Source organism: Chiloscyllium plagiosum, unplaced genomic scaffold (assembly GCF_037043375.1).
Source record: "Chiloscyllium plagiosum isolate Xiang-an unplaced genomic scaffold, Cpla_swu_hap1 HiC_scaffold_2, whole genome shotgun sequence".
NCBI classification, from domain to species: domain Eukaryota; kingdom Metazoa; phylum Chordata; class Chondrichthyes; order Orectolobiformes; family Hemiscylliidae; genus Chiloscyllium; species Chiloscyllium plagiosum.
Genome location: NW_028270140.1, coordinates 148,547,500 through 148,574,935, shown reverse-complemented (window position 1 = coordinate 148,574,935; position 27,436 = coordinate 148,547,500). Strand labels below are relative to the sequence as shown.

The 27,436-nt window shown below is 41.3% G+C and overlaps 1 protein-coding gene and 1 long non-coding RNA gene across 5 annotated transcripts in view; one reads left to right on the top strand and one right to left on the bottom strand.

The window, feature by feature from the left end:
• Nucleotides 1–27,436, top strand: part of sh3bp2 (SH3-domain binding protein 2) — a 131,782-nt gene that overhangs the window by 15,321 nt on the left and 89,025 nt on the right. For 2 of the 4 annotated variants that reach the window (XM_043703976.2, XM_087974469.1), the window contains exon 1: nt 26,874–27,166. In XM_043703976.2, the coding sequence (XP_043559911.2) occupies nt 27,114–27,166 (53 nt within the window). In that variant the 5' untranslated portion in view covers nt 26,874–27,113. Of the gene's footprint in view, nt 1–14,897; nt 14,948–26,873; nt 27,167–27,436 lie in introns of those variants that run through there. The other 2 variants (XM_043703980.2, XM_043703988.2) reach the window with 2 other exon arrangements.
• The window catches only part of LOC122556801 (uncharacterized), a 182,113-nt gene continuing 181,550 nt past the window's right edge, over nt 26,874–27,436 (bottom strand). Inside the window, exon 4 of the long non-coding RNA XR_006313665.2 lies at nt 26,874–27,016. This is a non-coding gene — a long non-coding RNA (uncharacterized LOC122556801). The remainder of the gene's footprint in view (nt 27,017–27,436) is intronic.

Sequence of the window (27,436 nt, the reverse complement as noted above, 5' to 3'; positions counted from 1 at the left end):
TGGAATATTGCTGTAGCTTAATCAGTAAGACTGGATCTTTTCTCATACTCCTAAGATTCTGGAAAATTCCCAGAGGACTGGAAAACTGCCAATGTAACACCTCTATTCAAAAAGGGAAGGAGACAAAAGTAAAGCAGATTAGAATCCTTACAGTGTTGAAATAGGTCATTTTGCCCAACAAGCCCACACCGATCCTCTGAAGAGTAACCCACTCAGACCCTATGTTTTCCCCTGACTAATGCACCCAGCACTATGGGCAATTTACATGGCCAGATCACCTGATCTGCTCATCTTTGGACTGTGGGAGGAAAGCCACACAGACACAGGGAGAATGTGCAAACTCCATACAGTCAGTGGCCCAAGGCAGGAATTGAACCCAGTTCCCTGGTGCTGTGAAACAGCAGTGCTAACCACTGAGCCATCATTCCAACCCAAGTGTTAAAGTCTGTTACAAATGTTATAATACCAAAACATTAAAATATATAATATGATCAAACAGACTCAGCATGGCTTCACCGTGTTCACAAAAAAGTGGGAAGGCACGTAGTGAGGACTCAAAGAATTGGCAGTGAGATATAGACAGGTTAAACAACTGGGCAGAAATTGGCAGATAGAATATGATGTGGGAAAATGTGAGGTTATGCACTTTGGCAAGAAGAATAGTGGAGCTGAATATTATTTAAATGGAGAAGGACTGCAGAAAGCTAGAGAACAGAATGGTTTGGGAGACACTTAATGGTCAGGTTGCTGAACAAAGAGACCTTGGAGGGCAAGTCCATAGCTCCTTGAAAGTGGAGTCACAGGTAGATAGGATAGTGAAGAAGGTGTTTGGTGTGCTTTCCTTTTTTGGTCAGAATATTGAATATAGGAGTTGGGAGGTTATTTTGTGGCCATACAGGACATTGGTTAGGCCACTTTTGGAATATTGTGTGCATTTCTGGTCTCCCTCCTATTGGAAGGATGTTGTGGAACTTGAAAAGGTTCAGAAAAGATTTACAAAGATGTTGCCAGGGTTGGAGTGTTTGAGCGACAGGGAGAGGCTGAATAGGCTGGGGCTGTTTTCCCTGGAGCGTCGGAGGCTGAGGAGTGACTTTATAGAGGTTTATAAAATCTTGAGGGGCATGAAAAGGATAAATAGACAAGGTCTTTTCCCTGGGGTGGGGGAATCCAGAACTAGAGGGAATAAGGTGAGAGGGGAAAGATTTAAAAGGGACCGAAGGTGCAACGCTTTTACACAGAGGATGATGCGTGTATGGAATGAGCTGGTACAATTGCAACATTTAAAAGACATCTGGGTGGGTATATGAATAGGAAGGGTTTGGAGGGATATGGGCCAAGTGCTAGCAAATGGGATTAGATTAATTTAGGATATTGGTCGGCATGGATGAGTTGGACCGAAGGGCCTGTTTCTGTGCTGTACATCTCTATGAATCTATGACCTCTAGCATAAATTGCAAAAAGCTGGCATCAAGTCCAGAGATAATAGGGAAGGCAAATGAAATGTTGGCCTTTATTTCAAAGAGAATGAAATACAAAAATAGGGACATGTTGCAAAATTAATACTAGTCAGATCGCAGGTGGAATACTTTGAACAGTTTTGTGCCTTTTTAAAAATTTGTGCACGGAATGAGGGCAACTCTGGCTAGGCCAGCATTCATTGACCATCTCTATCTGCCCAGAGGTCAGTTAGAGTCAATCATATTGCTATGGGTCTGGAATCACATACAGGCCAGACCAGGTAACGATGACAGTTTTCCTTCACTAAAGGACATTAGTGAACAGATGGGTGTTTTCTGACAATCGACAATGGTGTCATGATCATCATTAGGGTCTTAATTCCAGATTTTTTTATTGAATTCGAATTCCACTATCTGCCATGGCAAGATTTGAAAACAGATCTGCAGAACATTACCTGGGTCTCTGGATTAATAATCTAGCAAAAATACCACTAGATCATTTGCTCCCCTCTTATCTGAGGAGAGATAAACTGGATTGGAGACAGTTCAGGGAAGGTTCACTTGGTTGATCCCAGGAATGGAGGGGTTGTCTTATGAGGAGAGGTTGAGTAGATAGGGTCCTTAATTATTGGCTTTAGAGAGGTGACCTTATTGAAACAAACAAGATTCTTTGGGGATAGATGTGGAAAGGTTTTTTCCCTTTGTGGGAGAGTCTAGGACCAAAGGACATAATCTCAGAATAAGGGCTTGCACTTCTATGATAGAGACAAGGAATTTCCTCTGTCAGATGGTTGAAATCTTTTTTTTTGTGGAATCTGTGGAATTCTTTACCACAAAGGGCTGTTGAGGCTGTATCATTAAATATTTTTAAGGGTGAGGTAGACAGATTTTTAATCAGCAAGAGAATCCAGGGTTTTAGGAAAAAGGCAGGAAAGTGGAATTGAGGGTTATCAGATCAGCCATGATCTCATCGAATGGTAGAGCAAAATTGATGGGCTGAATGACCCACTTATGCTGTTAAGTCCTATGGTCTTATAAAAGATGGAAATCAGTTATTTTAGGATTACTTTCAGCAGTCACACAGTGATGCAATGGGAGGACGATATATCAGAAGTAGCTCTTGGGGCCCTTTGAATCTCCTCTGCCATTTCATATGATTGTGGCCATTCTAGCTCAAAGCCACTTTCCCACAGGACTCTCCTATTCTCTGAATACCATTAAGGTAATATTTTCAAGATGAGAAGTCAGGATCTCGTTGAACGTGTGACTGGGTCACTATTCAAGTGCAGAAATGGTCTCATGAGCCTGACCTAAACAATCTCGTGGTCTAACCAAGCTGTTAGTTAGGGTTTATAAGCCAGGCTACAACAAGTACTTAAACGTGGCTAAATAAAGACACATTTTGTTGAAGCTCTTAATGTTTCATTCATCAGGACAATACCAATTTAAGTAGAAATCCACATTTTACTGCAAGAGAGGCAAGTTCTGATTGGTAGGCAAGGGAACACTGATTGTGAGATGTTGCCATGGAAAATGGAGGCGAGCAAAAAGCCTATTGAGCTAGCTCTGTTAGTCAGCACAAAGATAGTTAATCTCAGGCTTTAAATCTACTGCTCCCCATTTCTCTTGATTCAGTGAGAGAACAAAAGTCTGTTAATGTTAGATTTAAATATATTTGACAATGGAGTATCTTCCATCTCTAGAATACTAGAGATTTGCAATTCTCTAAGTCAAGCAATTTCTCCTCGGGTCAATCCTAAATATTTGACCTCTCTGCTGACACTGTTATAGAACATAGAACATAGAAATTTACAGCACAATACAGACCCTTTGGCCCTCAAAGTATGAAACCAATCCAAAGCCCATCTAACCTACACTATTCCATTTTCATCCATATGTCTATCCAATGACCATTTAAATGTACTTAAAGTTGGCAAGTCTACTACTGTTGCAGGCAGGGCATTCTACGCCCCTACTACTCACTGAGTAAAGAAACTACCTCTAACATCTGTCCTATATTTATCACCCCTCAATTTAAAGCTATGCGCTCTCATGCTAACATTACCATGCGCTCTCACTGTCCATCTTTGATTATCTTATATGTGTCATATCTTATAAGTCACCTCTCAACCTTCTTCTCTCTAATAAAAACAGCTTCAAGTCCCTCAGCAATTTCTCATAAGACCTTCCATCCATACCAGGCAACATCTAGTCAATCTCCTCTGAACCCTTTCCAAAGCTTCCACATCCTTCCTATAATACGGTGACCAGAACTGTACACAATACTCCAAGTGCGGCTGCACCAGAGTTTTGTACTGCTGCAGCATGACCTCATGGTTCCAAAACTCAATCCCTATACTAATGAAAGCTAACACACTGTATGCCTTATTCTCAACCCTACCAACCTGGGTGGCAACTTTCAGGGATCTATGTACATGGACACCAAGATCTCCCTGCTCAGGAATATTGTGTGCATTTCTGGTCTCCTTCCTATCGGAAGGATGTTGTGAAACTTGAAAAGGTTCAGAAAAGATTTACAAGGATGTTGCCAGTGTTGGAGATTTTGAGCTATAGGGAGAGGCTGAACAGGCTGCGGCTGTTTTCCCCGGAGCGTCAGAGGTTGAGGGGTGATCTCACAGAAGTTTATAAAATCATGAGAGGCATGGATAAATAGACAAGGTCTTTTCCCTGGGGTGGGGGAATCCAGAACTAGAGGGCATAGGTTTAGAGTGAGAGGGGAAAGATATAAAAGGGATCTAAGGGGCAACTCTTTCATGCAGAGGTTGGTGCGTGTATGGAATGAGTTGCCAGAGGAAGTGGTGGAGGCTGGTACAATTGCAACATTTAAAAGGCATCTGGATGGATATATGAATAGGAAGGGTTTGGAGGGATCTGGGCCAGTGCTGGCAAATAGGACTAGATTAGGTTGAGATATCTGGTTGGCATGGACTAGTTGGACTGAAGGGTCTGTTTCCCTGCTGTACATCTCTATGACTCCACGATGTACAGTAGTGTAACTAAAATGCTCTGAGGTAGACGTACCTGACAAAACTGAACAGTGAACTGCTCCTGTCAATAGGCAACTGACTGGGTTAAGTGTTCCCTCAGTGAGACTGGAGAGCCCGAAGAGGGCCATATCCAATCTATACCTTCATTTAGAATCTTACCTTAGTTATACTACCTGGTCTGAAGACTACATCTATTAGGCCTCATTTGACGAATAGAGATAGTGTTGTTACATTGCTGGGAGAGGGAGTTAAAGCAATTTGTTCAAAATCTACAGATATATGTAATGAAAGTAGAATAATAATAATATCAGACTTTAATTGCCTTCACATGGATTGCACAGACCACAGTACTCATGAGGGAAGGAAATAATTCGCTGATATGAATTTCTTACCAGCCGAACAAGGAAGGAAGCAGTTTTCGATCTGGTTCTGGTAAATGAATTAAGACAAGTGGAATGTGTGATACAAGGATATCATCTAGCTGACAATGATCCCAACAATACAAACCTTCTCACAAACATCAGGAGCAACGTACAGTTATCACTGGGAACGTTACGAAAAGTTCAGGAAAGAATTCAAAGGCATTTAAGGATATTTGGACAGGTACATGAATTTGAAATGTGTCAAATGCAGGCAAGTGGGATGAGTTCAATTTAGAAAACCTGGTTGACATAGACAAGTTGGACTGAAGGGTCTGTTTTGGTACTGTATGACTCCATGACTCCAATAATAAGGAAGGGCAAGAGAAGAATGAGCAAAAATTAGCAGGCAACTTTGAATTGAAGCCTAAAACATTTTTTGAACATATAAGATGCTTGGTAAATAGTTGGACTGATTAAAAGCCCAAAGGAATATCTTCATTTGGAGGATAAGGTTTTGAATGTAGACTTTGCATCTCATAGAGACATTACAGTACATTGGTTTATCAAGTCAATGCTGGCTCTTTGTAGAACAATCCAGTGAGGCCTGTCCTGCTCTGCTTTTGTAAGCCTGCAAGTTCAATTTCATTCAGTGCCGATTCAATTTCTTCTTTGACACCATTGATTGTTTGCAATGGAGTGGAAACTGAGACAGTGACAGAGAGTTCTAGTTAATTACCATTCACTGCATGAAACAAGTTCTTCCTCACAGCCCTCCTGGATCTCTTGCTTAAGACTTTAAATTTATGTCCCTGGTCCTTCTATGATCAGTTGATTGGAATAGCATGTCTGTGTCTGTCCTATCCAAAACTATCATTTTCTATCAAATTTCCTGTCTATCTCCATTGTTTGTCCCAGTATCTTGGTAATTAAAATCCCCTGACCCAAAACTATTCTGGTAAAACTTCTCTTCACCCTCTTAAAGCTCCTCATATCCACCTTAAATTCTGGTGACCAGAACTGGAGGCAATACACTAATTATGGTCTAACCAGACTTCAACTTTTCAGCACAACCTCCCTCCTTTGTGTGCTATACCTCTACTTCTGAAGTCCTACATCCCATATACTTTGCTAATGATCCTCTCAGTACGTCCTCTGACTAATTCTCGTGGTTTATAATCTCTTCTTTTGTGTCTGCTCCCAGTTATTCTCTGGGTCCTAACTCTGTCAAGGAAGGCTGTGCTCTGTGGTATGAGAGCAGTGTGGCAGTGATTGCACTATCGTTGATCCACCCATACCTGTTGTCATGACCTGATCCTCTGCTGCTCATTTCTGTTTTCAAATTATTATAATACACCACTCACTTACAGTACTATCCTGCTGCAGTGGTATTGAAATGTTTAAATTGTGAAATAAAAATCAGGAAGTTCATTTAAGGGAAAAGTAACCTCTTCTTTCAAATAGTAACAAACAGGATGCTTAGGTTGCTCAACGTCTCCTAATCTGTGGTACTATTTTTACAGCATTTGTTCATTCTTGATTATGGACAAGTCAGCATTTAGAAACTGCTGGGGAAAGGGTGATGCTCATGAAGGATATACAGTACAGTGAGTTGCAATCCTATGTACCCAGGTCTCTCTCTGTTCCCACGTCCTGTTCAAAATTACACCTTTTAATTTATACTAGGTATATAATCTAGACCGACATTTCAGTGCACCATTGATGAAATGCTGCCTTTCTGTAGGTGTCATCTTTTTTTTTTAACTGCCAAACCGTGTCACCAAAAAGCAGATGAACAGCCTATTTTGCTCCTTGCTGATTTCAGAACCTTGGATTGGTTGATGTATTTTCCTGGATCAGTGGTGCTGGAAGAGCACAGCAATTCAGGCAGCATCCGAAGACAGGCAAAATCGACGTTTCGGGCAAAAGCCCTTCATCCTGATGAAGGGCTTTTGCCCGAAACGTCGATTTTGCCTGTCTTCGGATGCTGCCTGAATTGCTGTGCTCTTCCAGCACCACTGATCCAGAATCTGGTTTCCAGCATCTGCAGTCATTGTTTTTACCTGATGTATTTTCCTACCAAACAATGGTGAATGTGTTTCAGAAACGAGCTAGGTGTGAAAAAAAGTACAAGTTCTTTATCTTGTATTAGCAACCAAGACTCAACTGGAAAATGCAACCAACATTTGCTGTCAAGTAAAGTCCCTATGACTGAAAGTTTCCCTTCACATTTCTTTTTGGCTGTTTGATTGAAAGTGAGACTGAAATGTTCAGAAACTGGCAGCTTCTGCTTTTGTACATTGAGTTTCACAAAAAGCATGATATGAGAGGATTGGATTGGAAGCCAGCAGCCATTAGATTGCAAGGCTGTGGAACAGGGATGAGTGTGATTGCCAGTTCTGTTTGAACGCATTCCTGGCAGTTTCATCACCTGCCCCATCTGTTCACAGACCCATTATATCCCTTTTGCAGTATTTTTTACAGCAAAGAAATGGAAGGGATCTACAAAAATTGAATAAAACCCTTTTTTAAAAAAATGCTGATGCTTTTTTCTTCCAGAGCTGCCTGATTAGTCTTGAATTGTTTCTGTTTCAACCAATAACATGAGTGTTGCCAACTGTAGCTGGCAGAGTTAGGAGTGGTCCGATCATGACATATGACCCTTGATCATGTGACAGCTGCAATTATTACTACTTTAAAAAGATTGTGTTCACTGTAAATGGGCACCATGGATTTTTGAGGAGCAGCTGTTATGCCTCTAACCAGCAGACAAAAAGGCAGCATAAGGCCAGGGTTGGGAGAGAAATCTGAGGGATTGTGCAGTCATGAAGTGAATGGTGAAGGGGGAGGCTATACAATCACAGCAGGTCTGGCAGAATCTGTGGAGAGAAATCGGAGTTAATGTAACCGGTCGAGTGACTCGTTCTCAGAACTCAGGGAAACTGCACTCATGTTAAGAAAAAAAAGATTCTGAGGAAGGGTCACTTGACCCAAAACGTTAACTGGTTTTTCTCCATTGATGTTGCCAGACTTGCTGAGCTTAACCAACAAGTTCTGTTTTATTTCTGATTTACAGCATCTGCAGTTCTTTTGGTTTTTATTAACTACACAATCACATTCAGTTTTTGGCTAATCCCTCAGTTAACATGCCTTTTAAAATAATATCTGGTCAGTCAGTAACTAGGGGCCATGCTTTCAAGATTGTTAGCTAGAGAGCCAGGAGTGAGATGAAGAGAAGCTTCTTTAGGGTGTAGGTTTGCTCGCTGAGCTGTAGGTTTGATATCCAGATGTTTCATTACCTGGCTAGGTAACATCATCGGTGGCAACCTCCAAGTGAAGCAAAGCTGTTGTCTCCTGCTTTCTATTTATATCTTTCTCCTGGATGGGGTTCCTGGGGTTTGTGGTGATGTCATTTCCTGTTTGTTTTCTGAGGGGTTGATAGATGGTATCTAGATCTATGCGTTTGTTTATGGCGTTGTGGTTGGAGGGCCAGGCCTCTAGGAGTTCTCTGGCATGTTATTCCTAGAGGCCTGGCCCTCCAACCACAACGCCATAAACAAACACATAGATCTAGATGCCATCTATCAACCCCTCAGAAAACAAACAGGAAATGACATCACCAAAAAACCCCAGGAACCCCATCCAGGAGAAAGATATAAATAGAAAGCAGGAGACAACAGCTTCGCTTCACTTGGAGGTTGCCACTGATGATGTTACCTAGCCAGGTAATGAAACGTCTGGATATCAAACCTACAGCTCAGCGAGCAAGCCTACACCCTAAACCTCAACCTGAGCTACAAACCTTCACAAACCTTGCAGAAGCTTCTTTACTCAGAGAGTTGTTAGGATATAGAATGCGCTGCTTGGGAGAGTTTTGGAGATGGATTCCATAGGAGAATTCAAAAAACAGCTGGATATATATTTGAAACTGATGAATTTAGAGGGTTACAACAATAGGACCACAGAATGGGACTCGCGGGGTAGCTCTTTTCGGAGCCTGTACAGACACGAAGGATCAAATGGTCTCCTTCTGCACTGTAAAATTCGAAATGATATATGACTCTATTACTTTGGTGCTATTTTAGGAGACATCTGTGCATAATTTGGTAAACACTTGCATGTGCCGAGTGGTCAGAAATCAAGCATGAAACGTCGATTCTCCTGCTCCTTGGATGCTGCCTGACCTGCTGCGCTTTTCCAGCAACACATTTTCAGCTCCGAACTTCCTAAGGCACAGGAAATGAGAGAACTGAGATGCAGGCATAGTGGAGGTCTACAGACAGTGAGGTTTGACAAGGGCTGTGATCATGCATGCAGATTTTTTAATGAGTGTTAGTCAAGCTCAATGGGTTAGAACACAGGAGAGCAGCTAGCAGTTGTTCTGTGTAAGTCAGGCAAGGCGACCCATATGATGTGGAGAGACAAAACTGTTTTAATTTTTATATTATATAGAGGCTAATTATATAGATTGTGTGTGTGTGCGATGGTTACTATTGTCCTGTGCTGTGCCTTGTTGTCTGTGACATAGAGAATGAATAATTTATCACTATCTCATCTTAGGAAATGTTTTCCTAGTTAGCCTTTAAAAAATCTAATGAAACTCAGACGAGAACATACATGACAAACACACCCTCCATCTGATAAGGGGACGACGTAGTGCAAACCGGGGTACATAATAATATCTTGCATGTACAAATTGGGCATTAGTGAGTTAATTTAGATACATAAGAGGAATGAATTGTTTATGGTAGTGACTTGGGTACATTGATCATGATAAAGTATCTGCAGCCGAAATTTGCAAGACCTGTGGAACTTGTTTTATGTCTTTCAAGTGTAATATTGCTGAGCCATATCCCTAAAGGAGTTAAGAGATCATTCAGTTATTGTTTAGTTCAGTTAGGAGAATTTGAAAGAAAGTCTTGCATGCATACTGCAGCTTTTATAATCATGGGACGTCACAATGAAGCACTTTGCAGCGAGTGAACTACCTTTGATGCAAAGACAAAATACGGAGGATACCGAAAGGCTATAGTAAAAATAGGAAATGCTGAAAATACTTTGACTCGTTGTATCTATCCAAAGATGTACAGAATGTTTCCAGCTGATGACCTTTCATCAGAACTGAACAAAGTGGATGTTGGGAAGATGTTTCCATTGGCAGGAGAGACTAGGGCCTTTTAGATCTTTTAGAATGGAGATAAGGAGAACCTTCTTCAGACAGAGATTGGTCGAATTCATTACCACAGGAGGCTGTGGAGACCAGGTCATTGAGTATATTTAAGACTGAGATAGATAGGTTCTTGAGAATCAAGGGGATCAAGGGTTATAGGTAGAAAGCAGGAGGATGGGGTTGAGAAACTTATCAGCCATGACTGAATGTCGGAGCAGACTCGATGGGCTGAATGGTCTAAGTTTTGCTCCTATGTCTTATGGTCTAACTGGAGAGATTAGAGGTAGGCCATGATAGTGATAAAATATGGACCATTGATTTTCAAAGTCAGTCATCTTATTTTAGTACCTGGGACCTTCATGGACTAAAATGATTTTAAGGGGAAAGAATATCCTGCGTTGAAGTGGCCACAGCAATCAGCAGACAACACAGGTTACCTGAGCTTTGTGAAACCAAAGTGATCGAAACAAAATCATCAGAACTGAAATTAATACTTTTAATCAAAAGATATTGAAACTTAGTCTATGCTGTTGAGCATAAAGAAATCCTCAGCACTTCCCTTGATTTGCACCTGTATGATAAATTTTGTACATTGTGGATGGCGCATTGTCAAGCTTGATGTTGGAAACCACGAATCAGTTGTACTTCAGGGAGCTGCTTTTGGCAGTGCAGAGAAGTTGTGTTTATGTACTTTTTAGTGCAAGGTACACCTCAGTCCAATTAAGTGTAGTTCATTAGTTCACAGGAAGTAATAAGGAACTAATTTCAAGGTTTTCTTGGAACCAGCTGGAGAAGGTGCTCTCTGAGCTTCTAAGAAGAAAAATGCCTAGTGACACAGCTGATTAAGAGAAAACATCAGAACATTGAGGATTCAAAGGACAGCTGAAATATTCACTCCAGCTGGGATTATAAGACTCAATTAAACAACTGTGGCTTCAAATTAAAACCTATAAGCCACAAATATTTTAAACTGTATATTCCTTTGATCTTCCTTTTGAACTGGACTTTGTCTTTCAATGTTGTACATGTGCACATGTATGTTAGACATTGCATTATGATTACTTTTTCCAAAAGTTAGCAGATAATAAAATTGTCATACTTTCACTCTGAAAAAATAAAACCTTGAAATTGATTCCTTATTACTTCTGGTGAACTATTGAACTACATTTAATTAGACTGAGGTATGCCATGCACTAGAAAGAACATAAATTTTGATTGCAGCCAACGAAAGAGGTTGTAAAGAGATAAGCCAGTGCACACCTCCTTACCTACTTGTAAGTGGAGAGTGTGGCGCTGGAAAAGCACAGCAGGTCAGGCAGCATCCGAGAAGCAGGAAAATCGATGTTTCAGGCATAAGCCCTTCATCAGGAAGGAGGCTTATGCCCGAAATGTCGATTCTCCTGCTCCTCGGATGCTGCCTGACCTGCTGTGCTTTTCTAGCGCCACACTCTCGAATCTGATCTCCAGCATCTGCAGTTCTCCCTTTCTACTTACCTATGTGTTACAAAATTGTGGGCTAGTTTTCTGGGATAGAAACATGGAAAATAGGAGCAGGGGTAAGCCCTTTGAGCCTGCTCCACCATTCAGCATCGTCCTGGCTGATCATCCTATTCACTACTTCATTCTCAGTTTTCCAGCAATTTCCCTCCATATCTTTTGATCCCTTTAAGTCCTAAGAACTACATCTACATCTTTCTTGTAAATCTTCAATGTTATTGCCTCAACTGTTTTCAGTGGCAGAGAATTCCACATGCATTCCCATAGTACCCGCAAACCATAAAGGAATTTGAATGGGGAAATATAATGTTCCTACAAAAACATTTTTTTAAAAAAAACTATAATTAGGTTTATTATAATAAATTATTTATAATTGACACTAACACTTTCCTAGGAAAGGACAAGGCAATTTATGAAAAATTAAGGGCACTGTCCTTGGAAGGAGTAAAAATTAAAAGGAGCAACTAGGTATTTGGTGGTGGAGTTCTGCCTGAAAACCAGGAAAATAGGAATTGAAAAACATGCGGCAAAATATCTAGAAGCTGGAAACTGAGGAAACGGATTTAGGTAAATTCCAATTGGAGCAGTGGTAATTGGAAGCAGAATTCAGAGAAAGGATAAACGAGAGAGAGGCAGGAATGGAAAGAAAACAGAATTTCAGGAAAGGCAAATGGAGAAGAAGGAGGCTGGAAAAGGAAAGAAAACAGCAATTTCAGTTGAAACAACTTTATTAAATTTAAACAGATAGGAATGTAGTGGTATTATCTCTCGACATTTAATCCAGAGGCCCCCTCTAATACTCTGCAGAGCAGGATCAAATTTCACCAAAGCAGTTAGAAGGATTTAAATTCAGTTTTAGATTAGATTAGATTACTTACAGTGTGGAAACAGGCCCTTCGGCCCAACAAGTCCACACCGCCCCGCCGAAGCGCAACCCACCCATACCCCTACATTTACCCCTTACCTAACACTACGGGCAATTTAGCATGGCCAATTCACCTGACCTGCACATCTTTGGACTGTGGGAGGAAACCGGAGCACCCGGAGGAAACCCACGCAGACACGGGGAGAACGTGCAAACTCCACACAGTCAGTCGCCTGAGGCGGGAATTGAACCCGGGTCTCTGGCACTGTGAGGCAGCAGTGCTAACCACTGTGCCACCATGCCACCCAGTTAATTCAGTCTCATTAATGGTGACCAGGAAACTACCATTTTCCACTTGGGGATACTGAATCCTTCTGGACTCAATACTGAGTTCAACAACTTTAGGGCTTGAGATCTCCCATGTCTTTATCCCAAGCCCCACACGCAAGGCTTTATTATCACAGAGTCTGTTATTACACACAACCCATTGGGCTCTATCCCTATTATTTACCCCTTTGGGCTCTATCCCTATTATTTACCCCTTACCCCTCACCAACCCTATCTTCTGCATATGAACTGAATTTTCCTAGCTACCATCAGGAAGCATCATTGGACCTGAAATGTTAACTCTGATTTCTGTCCACAAATGCTGCCAGACCTGATGAACCTTTCCAGCCAGTTTGATTTTTGTTTCTGATTAACATCATGCACAGTTCTTTCGGTTTTTATGAAACTATTATCAGTTGTCATTAAAAACGCATTTGGCTATTAATGTCCTTTAGAGAAGGAAATCTGCTGTCCTTATTTAGCCTGGCCTACATGTGACCCCAGACCCACAGCAATGTGGTTGATTCTTAAATGGACTCTGAACTGGCCTCACAAGCCACTCAGTAGGTAATTAGAAATAGGCAACGAATGCTGGCCTTAACAGCAATGCTAAAAATTATCCCAGTCCAACACCAGTGTCTCCAAATCTTAACAGTAATGCTCACAATATAGGAGTTAATTTGGCAGTTATATAGCTAACTTGGTGTTGTAATGCATGCACAGGATCATATTACAGAGCTCCAGTAATAAATAATGCACTGTGATAGGCTAGTTAAACCACTGTTAGATGAGCTAATACTGAAGACAATGATGTTGTAATGTGATAGGTTAAGTGTAATGTGGTGAACCAATGAGGCAGAAGATGAATAGTTTAGGAAGACAAAGCAAGCCAGTATGATTGGGTATGCTAATGCTATCAGATTAGCCCGGGAACCTAAGGCTGTATAAACTGCAGAGAAACAAATGTCTCGGGGACAGACAGAGAAGACATTTTCTGGTTGTCACAGCTTTGATTTTGCAAGATTAAAGTTTAATTTCACGAAGGATTTTCTGCGTCTCCTGGTAATTTTTTTTTACAGAATATTGAATGATTCTTCCACAACAATATCTCAAGGAATAATGATTTTTTAAAAAAAGTTTACATCAAGAAGGAATTTCAGTGTGCCCAGTAAAAGTTACCTCTGGTGAGGGAGCCGCCCCTAACTCAGATTTAAGGTTGAAGGATGGTTAGTGCAATGGTTAACGATGGACACTTGTTGTACAGTAAGTTGACAGGAAAACCTCGTGAACAGCATATCCATCTACGAGACAACAAATGCAAATTTCAGGAGTTTCAGGAGACACTTTCATGAGTGTCTTGTCAAGGGCAATGTTTAAGTAGCTCTCATGGAAACCATTGGTCTTCTCAAGATTGGGACTACAGAAGGCGAAGAGATTTATTTCATCAAGCAATGAACACAACCACCAATCAGGGATTAGAACTAGAAGCCATTCTGGTCAGGCTACCAAAAACATCATTTGACGTGTTATTAGTTTCAAAGACCCACAACCCATCTATTTATCGATTACTTATATATAACAACTATATTCATAAATTAAATGCAATTCTACAAAAAACATTACACAATATCCAAGTTATCCTAATTGTCTTCCCACTGCCCTTTATGCCTATTAATGGTACCTATACAAATGTCCTTACACTATCTAATTGATTAGGCTTTGTCTCAAAGACCACTAGCTAACTAATTAGCACCCTTTAGTTGCTACATTTAAGATTTGGTATTGTTCTGTTTGGCTTGACGAGAGTAAGATGATAAACTTCCACAGCATGTCTCTTTATCTTCAGCAGTTTTATGTTCTGTACTATCAGGCGACTACTTCCCAAGCAACAAAACCAGAAATTGTTGGAAAAGCTCAGCAGCATCTTTGGAGAGAAATCAGAGTTAACGGCTGAGTTCTGAGGAAGGCTCACTGGACCTGAAACGTTAACTCTGATTTCTCTCCACAGATGCTGCCAGACCTGCTGAGCTTTTCCAGCAATTTCTAATTTTTGTTTCTGGTTTCCAACATCCGTGGTTCCTTCGGTTTTTGTTGACTACTTCCTAAGACTGTTTGTAGGTTGTTGAGAATGCTGGCTTGATTGCTACAAGTTACTCTTTTGTTGGCTGTCTTTAGAATCTGCTCCAGTAACAATCATTTGCTATTTGTTTTCAGCAGGAATTGAATGACCTTCATAATCTTCCACCAGTGGCCTCTCCTGACAGGTACGTACTGTGCTGTTCCACATTGTCATAGTTACCTCGTTATGGTTTTCCCAATTCAGTGAAATGCTGGCACAAGATTATCTGATTCCTGAAGAAGGGCTTATGCCCGAAACGTTGATTCTCCTGCTCCTTTGAAGCTGCCTGACCTGCTGCGCTTTTCCAGCAACGCATTTTTCAGCTCTGATCTCCAGCATCTGCAGTCCTCACTTTCTCCTACAAGATTATCTACTCCAAGCTGCAGCTCCAATGACCAATTGAGTAAATGGTATCTATCAGTGGAATGAGTATCAGCCTGGGGTACAGGCTATTGGTAGACGTCACCAGCAAGCACAGTATTTATTCTCTCTCTAGGGATGCTGCTAAACCTGTTGAGTTTCTCCAGCATTATCTGCGTTCATTTGTATTGAGACAGCTTCAAGACTGTCATCTACACGCCGATGCAGGTGTACAATTAAGACCTTGTTAACATGTACACTGTATATGCTCTTGTATCCTCTTACTTATCCTTCAGCATAAATCTCACTGTTTCTACTCTTCTAAACTGAAACTAAAGCTTCCTTTATACTGTCCTCATCAAACACTCCCAGGACAGGTAGAGCACTGCGCTAGATAGAGTAGAGCGCTGGCCACTCTTTTAACTGAAAGTAAAGCTCCCTCTATACTGTCCCTATCAAACATTACTAGGACAGGTGCAGCACAGGGTTAAGCACAATATTTACTTGTGTATCCTTAATTGCCCTTGAGAAAGTGTTGGTGGGCTGCCTTCTGAGTGGTTTGATACGTCATGATACTATGGCTTTAAAGTCAATCACATTGCTTTGGGTTTGGATTCATATGCAGGCCAGCTGACAAAGGACAGTATTGGAAAAGCAGCTAGATTTTTACAATGGTCCAGAAGTAACATTGAGACCATTTCTGAGACTAGATTTTATTAGAATGCAGATTTATTTATTTAATGTGAAGGACACAACTTTGGAATGTGTTATTGATGGAGTCTTGCATGCCATACCATATCACTGGCCTTGCAAAGGAAAGTGCCATTCTTTCCTTTGCTTTGAATGAGGAAACATTAATAAGAACACAAGAAGAAGAAAGGGTAGGCCATTCAGCCCCTTAAGTGTGCCCCATCGTTCTATAAAATAATTTCTCAGTTCCTCTTTTGTGCCAACTCCTAATGGTTCTTAACTCCCCATTATTTATAGGACAGATGTCAGAGTTAGTTTCTTTACTCAGAGAGTAGTAAGGGTATGGAATGCTTTGCCTGCATCGGTAGTAGATTCACCAACTTTAAGTACATTTAAGTCGTCATTGGACAAGCATATGGACGTACATAGAATAGTGTAGGGGGGATAGGCTTCAGATTGGTATGACAGGTTGGCGCAACATCGAGGGCCGAAGGGCCTGTACTGCGCTGGAATGTTCTATGTTCTATTACTTCAAAAATCTATCTATTTCCTCTTTAAATACTTTAAGATCTAGTCTTCACAACTCTCCTGGGTACAGAATTCCAGACATTGTTTATGATATATATAAATAATGCAGAAGAAAATGTTGGTGAGGGGCAGATGCAGAGCGATGCTAAATAAGTTTGTGGATCAGACAAAGATTTACTGGGTAGTTGACAGTAAGGTAAAGGTGCTGAAAATGTGTTGCTGGAAAAGCGCAGCAGGTCAGGCAGCATCCAAGGAGCAGGAGAATCGACGTTTCTAGCATGAGCCCTTCTTCAGGAATGAGGAAAGTGTGTCCAGCAGGCTAAGATAAAAGGTAAGGAGGAGGGACTTGGGGGAGGGCCGTTGGAAATGAACTCAGATTTCTCCAGTTTCCTCATTTCCCCTCCCCCCACCTTGTCTCAGTCAAATCCCTCGAACTCAGCACCACCTTCCTAACCTGCAATCTTCTTCCTGACCTCTCCGCCCCCACCCCACTCCGGCCTATCACCCTCACCTTGACCTCCTTCCACCTATCGCATTTGGATGGGTATATGAATAGGAAGGATTTAGAAGGATATGGGCCAAATGGGACTAGATTAGGTTGGGATAACTGGTCAGCATGGGTTAGTTGAACCAAAGGGCCTGTTTCCATGCTGTACATCTCCATGACTCTAAGGTGCAAAACTTGACCTTCTCTTGGGAAATAAGTCAGAGCAGGTGACTGAGGTGTTGGTGGAGTAGCACTTTGGGGTCAGTGACTATAATTCTAGTAGTTTTAAAATAGTGATGGAAAAAGATAGACTGGATCTAAAAGTTGAAACTCTCAATGGGAGAAAGGCCAATTTAGGCAAGAACTTTCAAAAGCTGATTGGGGGCAGATGTTCACAGGTAAAGGGACAGCAGGAAAATGGGAAGCCTTCAAAAATGAGACAACAAGAATCCAGAGACAGTACATTCCTGTCAGGGTGAAAGGCAAGAGACATAAAAAACTGCAGATGCTGGAATCCAAAGTAGACAAGCAGGAGGCTGGGAGAACACAGCAAGTCCAGGCAGCGTCAGGACGTGGAGAAGTCAACATTTCAGGTTTAACCCTTCTTCAGGACCTTTGACTCCTGAGAAAGGGTGAAAGGCAAGGCTGGTGGGTGTAGGGAATGCTGTATGACTAGAGAAATTGAGGTTTTGGTTAAGAAAAAGAAGTAAGCATATGTCAGATAGAGACAGCAGAGATCGAGTGAATCCTTAGAAGAGTTTAACGGCAGTAGGAGTATAGTAAAGAGGGAAATCAGGAGGGCAAAAAGGGGACATGAGATAATTTTGGCAAATAGAATTAAGGAGAATCCAAAGGGTTTTACAAATACATTAAGGACAAAAGCGTAACTAGGGAGAGAATAGGGCCTCTCAAAGATTAGCAAGGCGATCTTTGTGTGGAGCCATAGAAGATGGGGGAGATACTGAATGAGTATTTTGTATTAGTGTTTACTGTGGAAAAGGACTTGGAAGATATAGAATGCAGGGAAACAGATGATGACATCTTGCAAAATGTCCATATTACAGAGGAGGAAGTGCTGGATGTCTTCAAATGCATAAAGGTGGATAAATCCCCAGGACTTAATCAGGTGTACCATAGAACTCTGTGAGAAGCTTGGGAAGTGATTGCTGGGCCCCTTGCTGAGATATTTGTATCATCAATTATCACAGGTGAGGTGCTGAAAGATTGGAGGTTGGCCAATGTGGTGCCACTGTTTAAGAAGGGTGGTAAGGACAAGCCAGAGAACTATAGACCAGTGAGCCTGATGTCGGTGGTGGTCACGTTGTTGGAGGGAATCCTGAGGGACAGAATGTACATGTATTTGGAAAGGCAAGGACTAATTAGGGATAGTCAACATGGCTTTGTGCATGGGAAATCATGTCTCACAAACTTGACTGAGTTTTTGAAGAAATAACAGAGGATTGATAGGATAGAACAGTGGACGTGATCTATATGGACTTCAGTAAGGCATGTGACAAGGTTCCCCGTGGGAGACTGGTTAGCAAGGTTAGATCTCATGGATTACAGAGAGAACTAGCCATTTATAAACAGAACTGGCTCAAAGATAGAAGACAGAGGGAGGTGGTGGAGGGTTATATTTCAGACTGTAGGCCTGGGCCAGTGGAGTGCCACAAGGATCGGTGCTGGGTTCACTACTTTTTGTCATTTATATAAATGATTTGGATGTGAACAAAAGAGGTACAGTTAGTAAGTTTGGGGATGACACCAAAATTGAAGGTGTAGTGGACAGCGAAGGAGGTTACCTCAGATTACAATGGGATCTTGATCAGATGGGCCAATGGACTGAGGAGTGGCAGATGGAGTTTAATTTAGATAAATGTGAGGTGCTGCATTTTGGGAAAGCAAATCTTAGCAGGACTTATACACTTAATGGTAAGGTCCTTGGGAGTGATGCTGAATAAAGAGACCTTGGAGTGTAGATTTATAGCTTCTTGAATGTAGAGTCGCACATAGAAAGGATAGAGAAGAAGGCATTTGGTATGCTTTCCTTTATTGGTGAAAGCATTGAGTATAGGAGTTGGGAGGTCATGTTGCGGCTGTACAGGACATTGGTTAAACCACTTTTGGAATATCTTGTGAAATTCTGATCTCCTTCCTATCAGAAGGACATTGTGAAACTTGAAAGGGTTCAGAAAAGATTTACAAGGGTGTTGCCAGGGTTGGAGGATTTGAGCTATAGGGAGAGGTTGAAAAGTTCGGGGTTGTTTTCTCTGGAGCATCGGAGGCTGAGGGGTGACCTTATAGAGATTTATACAATCTCAAGGGGCATGGATAGGATAAATGGACATTGTCACTTCCTTGGTGGGGGAGTCCAGAACTAGAGGGCATAGATTTAGGATGAGAGGGGAAAGATATAAACGGACCTAAGGGGCAACGTTTTCATGCAGAGGGTGGTACGTGTATGGAATGAGCTGCTAGAGGAAGTGGTGGAGGTTGATACAATTACAACAGTTAAGAGGCATTTGGATGGGTATATGAATAGGAAGGGTTTGGAGGGATATGGGCTGGCAGGTGGGACTAGATTGGGTTGGGAAATCTGGTCGGCATGGATGAGTTGGACTGAAGAGTCTGTTTCCATACTGTACACCTCTATGACTCTATGACTCTTTGACTACAGCTGGAGTACTGTGTGCGTTTCTTGTCTCCGTATCATAGGAAGGATGCGATTGCACTGGAGGGGTAGCAGAGGATATTCACCAGGATGTTGCCTGGAATGGAGCATTTTAGTTATGAAGAGAGTCTGGATAAGTTTGGGATGTTTGCTTTGGAGCAGAGAAGGCCAAGGTGTAAGGTTTTGAGGGACACAAACAAAGTGGATAGTAAGAGCTCTTCTCTTTGGTTGAAGAATCATAATAAAGGAACATAATTTTAAGGTGAAAGACAGGAGATTTAGAGAGGATTTAAGAAATAGGTTTTTCAGCCAGAGTGTGGAGGGAATCTGGAAGGAAGGAAACCTTATAAACTTTAAGTGTACTTGGATGAACACGTGAAGTGTTGTGGGCTATGTGCTGGAAAGTGGGACGAGTGTGGATTTAGTGTTGTTTTTGTTGGTGCAGTCTCACTGGGCAGAAGATTCTATTCTGTACGGCATGATTCTACGATCCTTGGAGCACTCCACTAATTCTGTTATTCCAACCTGAAAATGCCATTAATTCTGAATCTCTGCCTTCTGTGTGTTAACCCATCCTCAACTCCTGCTAATACATTACCTCCATTACATGAGCTCCTATCTTGTTCAATAACCTTTTATGTGGCATCTTATCAAATGCCTTCTGGAAATCCAAATACACAACATCTACCAGTTCTCTTTTATCAACTCTGCTTGTTATATCCTCATAACCACTGCAGCAAATTTGTCAATAACAGTTTCACTTTCACAAAACCATGTTGACCCGTTTTGATTGCTTTAAGCTTTTCCAAATGTAATGCTACTTCTTTATTAACAGAATCTGGCATTTTCCCGATGCATATGTTAGGCTAAACTAAAACAAAGAATTGTGGATGCTGGAGATCTGAAACAAAAACAGAAAATGCTGGAGAAATTCTCAACAGGCCTGGCAGCATCTGTGGAGCCAAAGCAGAGTTCACGTTTCGAGTCATCAAAACGTTAACATTACTTTCTCTTTCCAGAGATGCTGCTAGACCTGCTGAGTTTCTCCAGCAATATCTGACTTTGTTGCATATGTTAGGATAGTTGACCTATAGTTTCTTGATTTCAGTCTTCCTCCCTTCATGAACTGGGGTGACCCATTAGCAGTTTTCCTATAATCCAGTGAGTTCTGGAATATAACAACCAATGCCTCCACTTTTGCTGCAGCCAATTCCATTAAAACCCTTGGATGCAGGCCACCAGGTCTGCCTTTAAAGGTAAAAACAATGACTGCAGATGCTGGAATCCAGATTCTGGATTAGAGTGGTGCTGGAAAAGCACAGCAGTTCAGGCAGCATCAGGGACTGGTTGGCTCAGTTGGCTGGTTTGCAATACAGTATTGCCAACAGCATGGGTTCAATTCCTATGCCGGCTGAGGTTACCATTAGCACCTTTTGTATCTGCTATCTTTGGGATATTTATAGAATCCTCCACCATGAAGATCAATGTAAAATAATGAGGTAAATTATGTACCATTTCCCTGTTCCCGTTATGAATTACCCAGATGCATCCTCCAAGGGTTCTGCACTCACTTCATATACACATACTTTTTTTTATATATACTGTGGAAGCTCTTCCTTTTGCTTTTTGTTTTGCCAATTTTTGCCAATCAATTTTCTCATTTATTAGATTTTAGTCATCTGCTGGTTCCTAAAAAAAACCCAAACCTCTGGCCTGCCACTAGTTTTCGCCACTTTGAATGCCTTAGTTTTTAATTGGAAATTCTCTTTGACCACCTTTATTAATCACAGGTGGTTCTTCCTTTTCACAGAATCCTCCTTTTTTTAACCAGAAAAAAATTTTGCTGCGCATTATGAAATATCTGCTTATATATCTAATAATGCTCATCCCCAGACTTTCCCCTTAGTGTATTTTCCCAGCCCCCTTTCCACATCCCTTTCGTCATACCTCTGTAATTGGCCCTAATTAAGTTAAGGAGGCTGGGTTGAGAGAGACCCAAATTAATCTGGTCACTTGGGCAAAGAACTCAATTAGGTGCCAATGGAACACAAACCCCAGCAAAATTCCAGGACAGAAGAAGATAGGATTTATTACAACAAACAAGAAAGTGGTTTGCAGGAGATTAATTTACACAAACATTTGGAAGCAAACATTACAAAAGATAGCATAATTTGATAGATATGCCTGTTACATACAAGGACACTAAATTAACTGAAGTTATTATCAATGCCAGACACTAGCAACAGGTTTTAAAGAAGAGAAAGGTACCTCTGCCTGAACCAGGAAAGTCTGGTTTGGTCAGTGCTGACTCAGCCAACCTAATCAGAACCTTAGCAGCTACAGTTTGTTTGTAGGACCTTGCTGTCTGCAAAGTTGGGCTATGAGTTCAAATTCCAACACTACAATTGCAGAACTAGATTGAATTCAAGAAGCTTAGTACATTTTTGGTGGAATGGAACTAACTTGATAGCTTTCTCAAAGTGTTGGCAAAGGAGAATGTTGGGCAAGTTATCCTGTAGGATTCTAAATTACACTGTGCCAAGAGACAAATTTAAACTTGTGTTGAGTGAAGGTTATGTAAGGTATAAAGTATCTGGATTAGTGGTGCTGGAAAAGCACAGCAGTTCAGGCAGGATCCAAGGACCTTCGAAATCGACGTTTTGGGCAAAAGCCGAAGTTTTTAACATTATTAACAGGCAATTGTTACCTATAATAGATAACTATGCCTGCTTGATTTTGATTTACTTTATAACCACTTGCTGTTCTCTGCCCACAACCTCAGCTGTGATACAGGAAATGACATCTATAATTCAGAAATAAGGTGGTGTGAATGCAGTATATGTAGGCAAGTGGAGATGAGCAGACCTATAAATACCTTTCACTAAAATAGCAGCATTGTGCTGACACATTCTTGTGTGGCAACATCACACTCTGTAGATTGGAAGTTGGAATCAGGAGTCAGTCATTTACATCATGGCTAATCAGTATCTTCACTTCAATCACCAGCCTTTGTTCCAGAACTCTCCAAAACTTTATCTGCCAGAAACCGGTTTTGAAATTTTCAGTTGACTAGTTTTCTTTGGAGAGGGTATTGAATTCAATACAGTAGAAACACGAAATACAAAAACGAACAGATTTTGCTCTCTATTTCTTTTCAATCATATTTTCCACTCCCGTACCCTCAACTGTGCCTCAGTACATCATAGAGCATTGATTCATAAAGTCATCCAGCTCAAAAACATACACTTCAGTCCAACCAGTTCGTACTGACCAAATACCCCAAACTAAATTAGTCCCACCTGCCTGCACTTGGCCCATATCTCTCCAAACACGTCTTATTCATGTGCATAACTAAATGTTTTTGAATGTTGTAACTGTACCCAGATCTGTCGCTTCCTCTGGAAGTTCATTCCACAGGCTAACCCCATTCTGTGTACAATATTTACCCCTCATGCCTTTTTAAGTCTTTTTCCTCTCACCTTTAAAATATGTCCCCTAGTCCTGAAATCCCCCCAACCAAAAAGAAGTCTACAATTCACTTTATCTATACCCCTAATGATTTTACAAACCCTCAACCTCATACGCTCCAATGAAAAAATCCCAGCCTCTCCAGTCTGTCCGTGTAATCTGTGGCAACATTCTGGCAAGTCTCTTCTAAGCCCTCTCCAGTTTAAAATATCCTTACTGGAACAGGATACCTAGAACAGGTCACAGCACTGCAAGAAGAGGCCTCACAGAGGTACTGCACTTTGAATCCGAAGACTGTGTTTCATGTCCCATTTTAGTAAATTATGGTCGCAACTTAGTCCAGCATTGCCATTGCAGTATTGAGTTAGTGGCATACTGTCAGAGGGCAGTTTTTGCATGAGAGGTTAAGCAGAGACTTTACTTTTTTTAATATACACCCAGAATGGCTAAGACACACAACTGAATGACTTTCCAACTCCCAAAATCAACCTGACTCTTTTTCTTTTCCCTTTTTAAACACTAACCACTGCTAGTAAAACACCCATGTAGCCAATTAGGTAGTTAAAACCTGTTCAGGCAATTCAAACAACCAAACATGAGGGTGAGGTAGGGGATGAGAGAAGAGACTAAATCAAAATGGAATTGAAAGAGAAAGGGGTCTGCTCTTTTCAACTCTTTATACCCAGAAGTGCTATCCCACACAACAGAGTGACTTTTCCATCATCAAATCATGGTGACTTTTTTTAATAAACTGCTAACCACCACCAGTAATCATGCATGTGGCTGATTAAATATTTACAAGCAAAGCCCATATTAGTTAATGCAAAGCATCAAGACTGAGGGAGAGGTAGGGAGTGAGCGTAGGGACAGAATCAAAATTGAATTGGAGAAGGAAGGGGGGTCTGCTTTTGATATTTTTAAAATCCATTCAATTCAGTAGGATGGCATGGTGGCTAGCACTGCTGCCTCACAGTGTCAGGAACTTGTGTCTAATCTTCACCCTTAGGTGACTGTGTGCAGTCTGTATACTCTCCCAGTGTCTGTGTTGTTTCCTCTGGGTGCTCCAGTTCCCCCCCACTGTTCAAAGATGTGCAAAAAATAGAAATTGCTAGAAAAGCTCAGGCAACATCTGTGGAGAGAAACCAGAGTTAATGTTTAGGTGGATTGGCCATGGGAAACGTTGGGTTGCAAGGATGGGGTGGATCTGGGAAGGATGCTGTTCAGGGGGTCAGTGTGGACTTGATAAACTGAATGGCCTGCTTTTACATTCCACCATCTGCTATGTCAGATTCGAACCAGTTTCCCAGAACATGACTGGGGTCTCTGAACTGCCAGGGCAGTGACAATACCACTAGGCTATTGCCTCCCCACCCAGAGGTCTGGCTTATTATTTTCTAATCAACCTGTCCAGAGATGTTGTTTTATACTTCAACCTGGGTCTCTTGGTTCCGAGGTAGGGACACTACCAATGTGCAATGAGAGCTGAGGGTTTGCTTTACTTTTCTTTTACCTAGAAAAATTATGACAAGTTGTCTGCGTTATAAAGGGCTCAGTTCTGCTGAGCAGGCCATTGCTTGTTACGAAGGGAACTCATACTCAACAAACTCTCGAGGGAGATTAGTGATTGTAACGAGGTCAGGCCAGGTGGACCTCATAGAATATGAATTCCCTGATTGGGCTGTTAATCTGGTCCAATCAGGGAGCCCTAGCAGACAGACATTCTGACATTCTAAGAGCTGGCTGAGGGAGCTGGATCAGTGTCAAAGACTTTCCAAGCGTAAATAAGGGGTGACTTGGTGATAGGAAATTGGCCTCTGAGGAATTACTTCAGGGGTTATCACAACAATGAAGGTAGAAATCACCCCAGAAAGCTATAGCCCAACTGTCAGAGACACTAATATTGTCTAATCCTTAGAATTTCACAGAAGTTACAGTGCAAAATGAGTAATTTAGCTTAAATGTTTAGGCTTCACATGATCCTCATTCCTCCTTGTCAGATTATCCCTCTGTCCCTTTTCCCCTGTTTATGCTATTTTCCCCACATGGCAGGAGATTTCACATTTCAAATGAGTCTGGTTAATGAGATGTCAGCCAAATTATTTATTAGACTTATTTGTACTATCTTGTATTTGCAACTCCTGGAGTTTGACTATACCACAGGTGGAGAATTCTTCTTTTTGTCTTACCCTTCAGCCTCTTTCACAGTTTTAATTACATATTATAGGTCACTTGTCAATCTTCTGATTTGTAAAATAAAAGAGCCTCAATTTGTCTAAAAATCCAGAATTTAACAAATGAAATGACCTTTCAGGTTTCAGGGCTGATGAAGGTTACAGACATGGACGCGGGTCAGGCCCCGAGAGGGTCTTATAATCATGGAACAGAATTTTAAATATGAAATATTGTCAGGCTGGGACCCATTGTAGATCAAACAGTATTAATTGGTGAAACTCACTGAACCATTGGGGAAAACGCAAATATGCATTTTAACTATATTAGAGGATATAATATTGTAGGAGAAAGTGAGGTCTGCAGATGCTGGAGATCAAAGTTGAAACTTTATTGCTGGAACAGCACAGCAGGTCAGGCAGCATCCAGGGAACAGGAGATTCGACGTTTCGGGCCCAGGCCCTTCCTCAGGAATTCCTCAGGAATATAATATTGTACCATTACTAATTCACAAACCTGGGAGATAATGCCACTCTTATTTTGATTAGGCATTTTACAACTGAAAGTATGTTGAAAAGTACCATTGCCACTCATATTGATTGGAGTGATGGTTAAGCGGCAGAGCAGAGGTGAAGGGCCGAATGGCCTACTGCGTTTCTAATGTTGAAAGGCCTTTTTCAGGTCAATCTTGGGAACACTGCATTGCAAAGTGATGAGGCTGGGACCTCTTTATTCGTCATGTCCATGTGCTGACCACAAATTCATAGAAAAAGAAGTCAGTTAATAAAGACAGAGACAAAATGTTTGGTGAAAGTGAGACTGTGGGTTCTATTGACTGGGAAATTCAGAACCAGGTCACGGTTTAATGATATAAGATAGATCATTTAGGACTGAGATGAGGAGAAGTGGAATTCTCTGCTACAGGCAGCAGGTAATGCCAAAACATTGAATGTTTTCAAGAAGGAGTTTATGTAGTTCTTAGGACTAAAGAGATCAAAGCATTCCGGGAGAACGGGGGACTGAGTTGGATAATCAACTGTGATCATCGTGAATGGGGCAGCAGGCTCGATGGGCCGAATGGCTCTGCTGCTACTTTCGATGTTTCTATATTGATGAGTTGAATCCATGGAGAAATAATTAAACAGGGGCATTTCTCTTGTACCATGTTCCCTTTGTTTAATTTTATTTTAAAAATGTATGACTCTGAGTTTTAAACATATAGCACAGTGTGACAGTCTTGGATATTCTGAAAATGTTTCGCACACAAATGGTAATGAGGGGCAGAAGCATCATTTTGGAACTTCAAGTTTGATATTTTAGACCCTTTTACGCCATCGTAATTCCATCCGAGTGTGGAGTAGACAATATTGAAAGGTATAAATTTACTGATTCGCCAATGAACAGACACTTCATGTCACGTCCTGTCTGGGAAGATTTTCTTGTTGCACGAGTCGGGTGTGGGGAGGGAATGCATCTGATCATGTTGTTGCAGAATTATTACGAAAAGTTCCTTTGACCAACTTGTACAGCTTCCGGCTTCCTGTGAATGTGAAAGTCAGGAAACCAAATAGAGTTTATGAATACATATGGTACATAAATATACAAGTATGGAACGGATCTGAAATAGGGAGTAGCTGTTGGAAGAAGTTGTCAGCGAGAATTTTCCTTCCAGTGTTAGGCGTGAGTAGGATGACAGTTTGTCAACATTTGGAGAGGTGCAGATATCACTGATCTCTCAGGATACAAAGCCCACGAACATCCCGTTTCCATTCTCCTTTTTCGAAGCAGATGGTGGGAAGGCTGTTTGGTGCATTTTCACGAATCGCTTGCCTTCAGTGGATCTGTAGATGGATCGTTTTTAAAGAAGTTATTGGATTGTTTGGTACAAGGCAATGGAAACAGCCAAGTTGTGAATATTTTTAATTAACTTGTTAAAACATGACACGCCTCCGGAACAGATGGGATTTCAACCAAAACCTCCTGATCCAGAGGTAGGCACACGACCACTGCACTGGGGCTATTTTCTCTGGAGCGTCTGAGGCTAAGGGATGACCTTATAGAGGCTTATAAGATCATGAGGGGCATGGAAAGTATGAATAGTCAAGGTATTTTGCCCAGGGTAGGGGAGGCAAAGGTGAGAAGGAAAAGATTTTAAAAGGACCTAAGTAACAATGTTTTCACACAGAGGATGGTGCCTGTATGGAATTAGATGCCAGAGGAGCTGGAGGCTGTACACTTAAAAGGGATATATGGGGATTTCA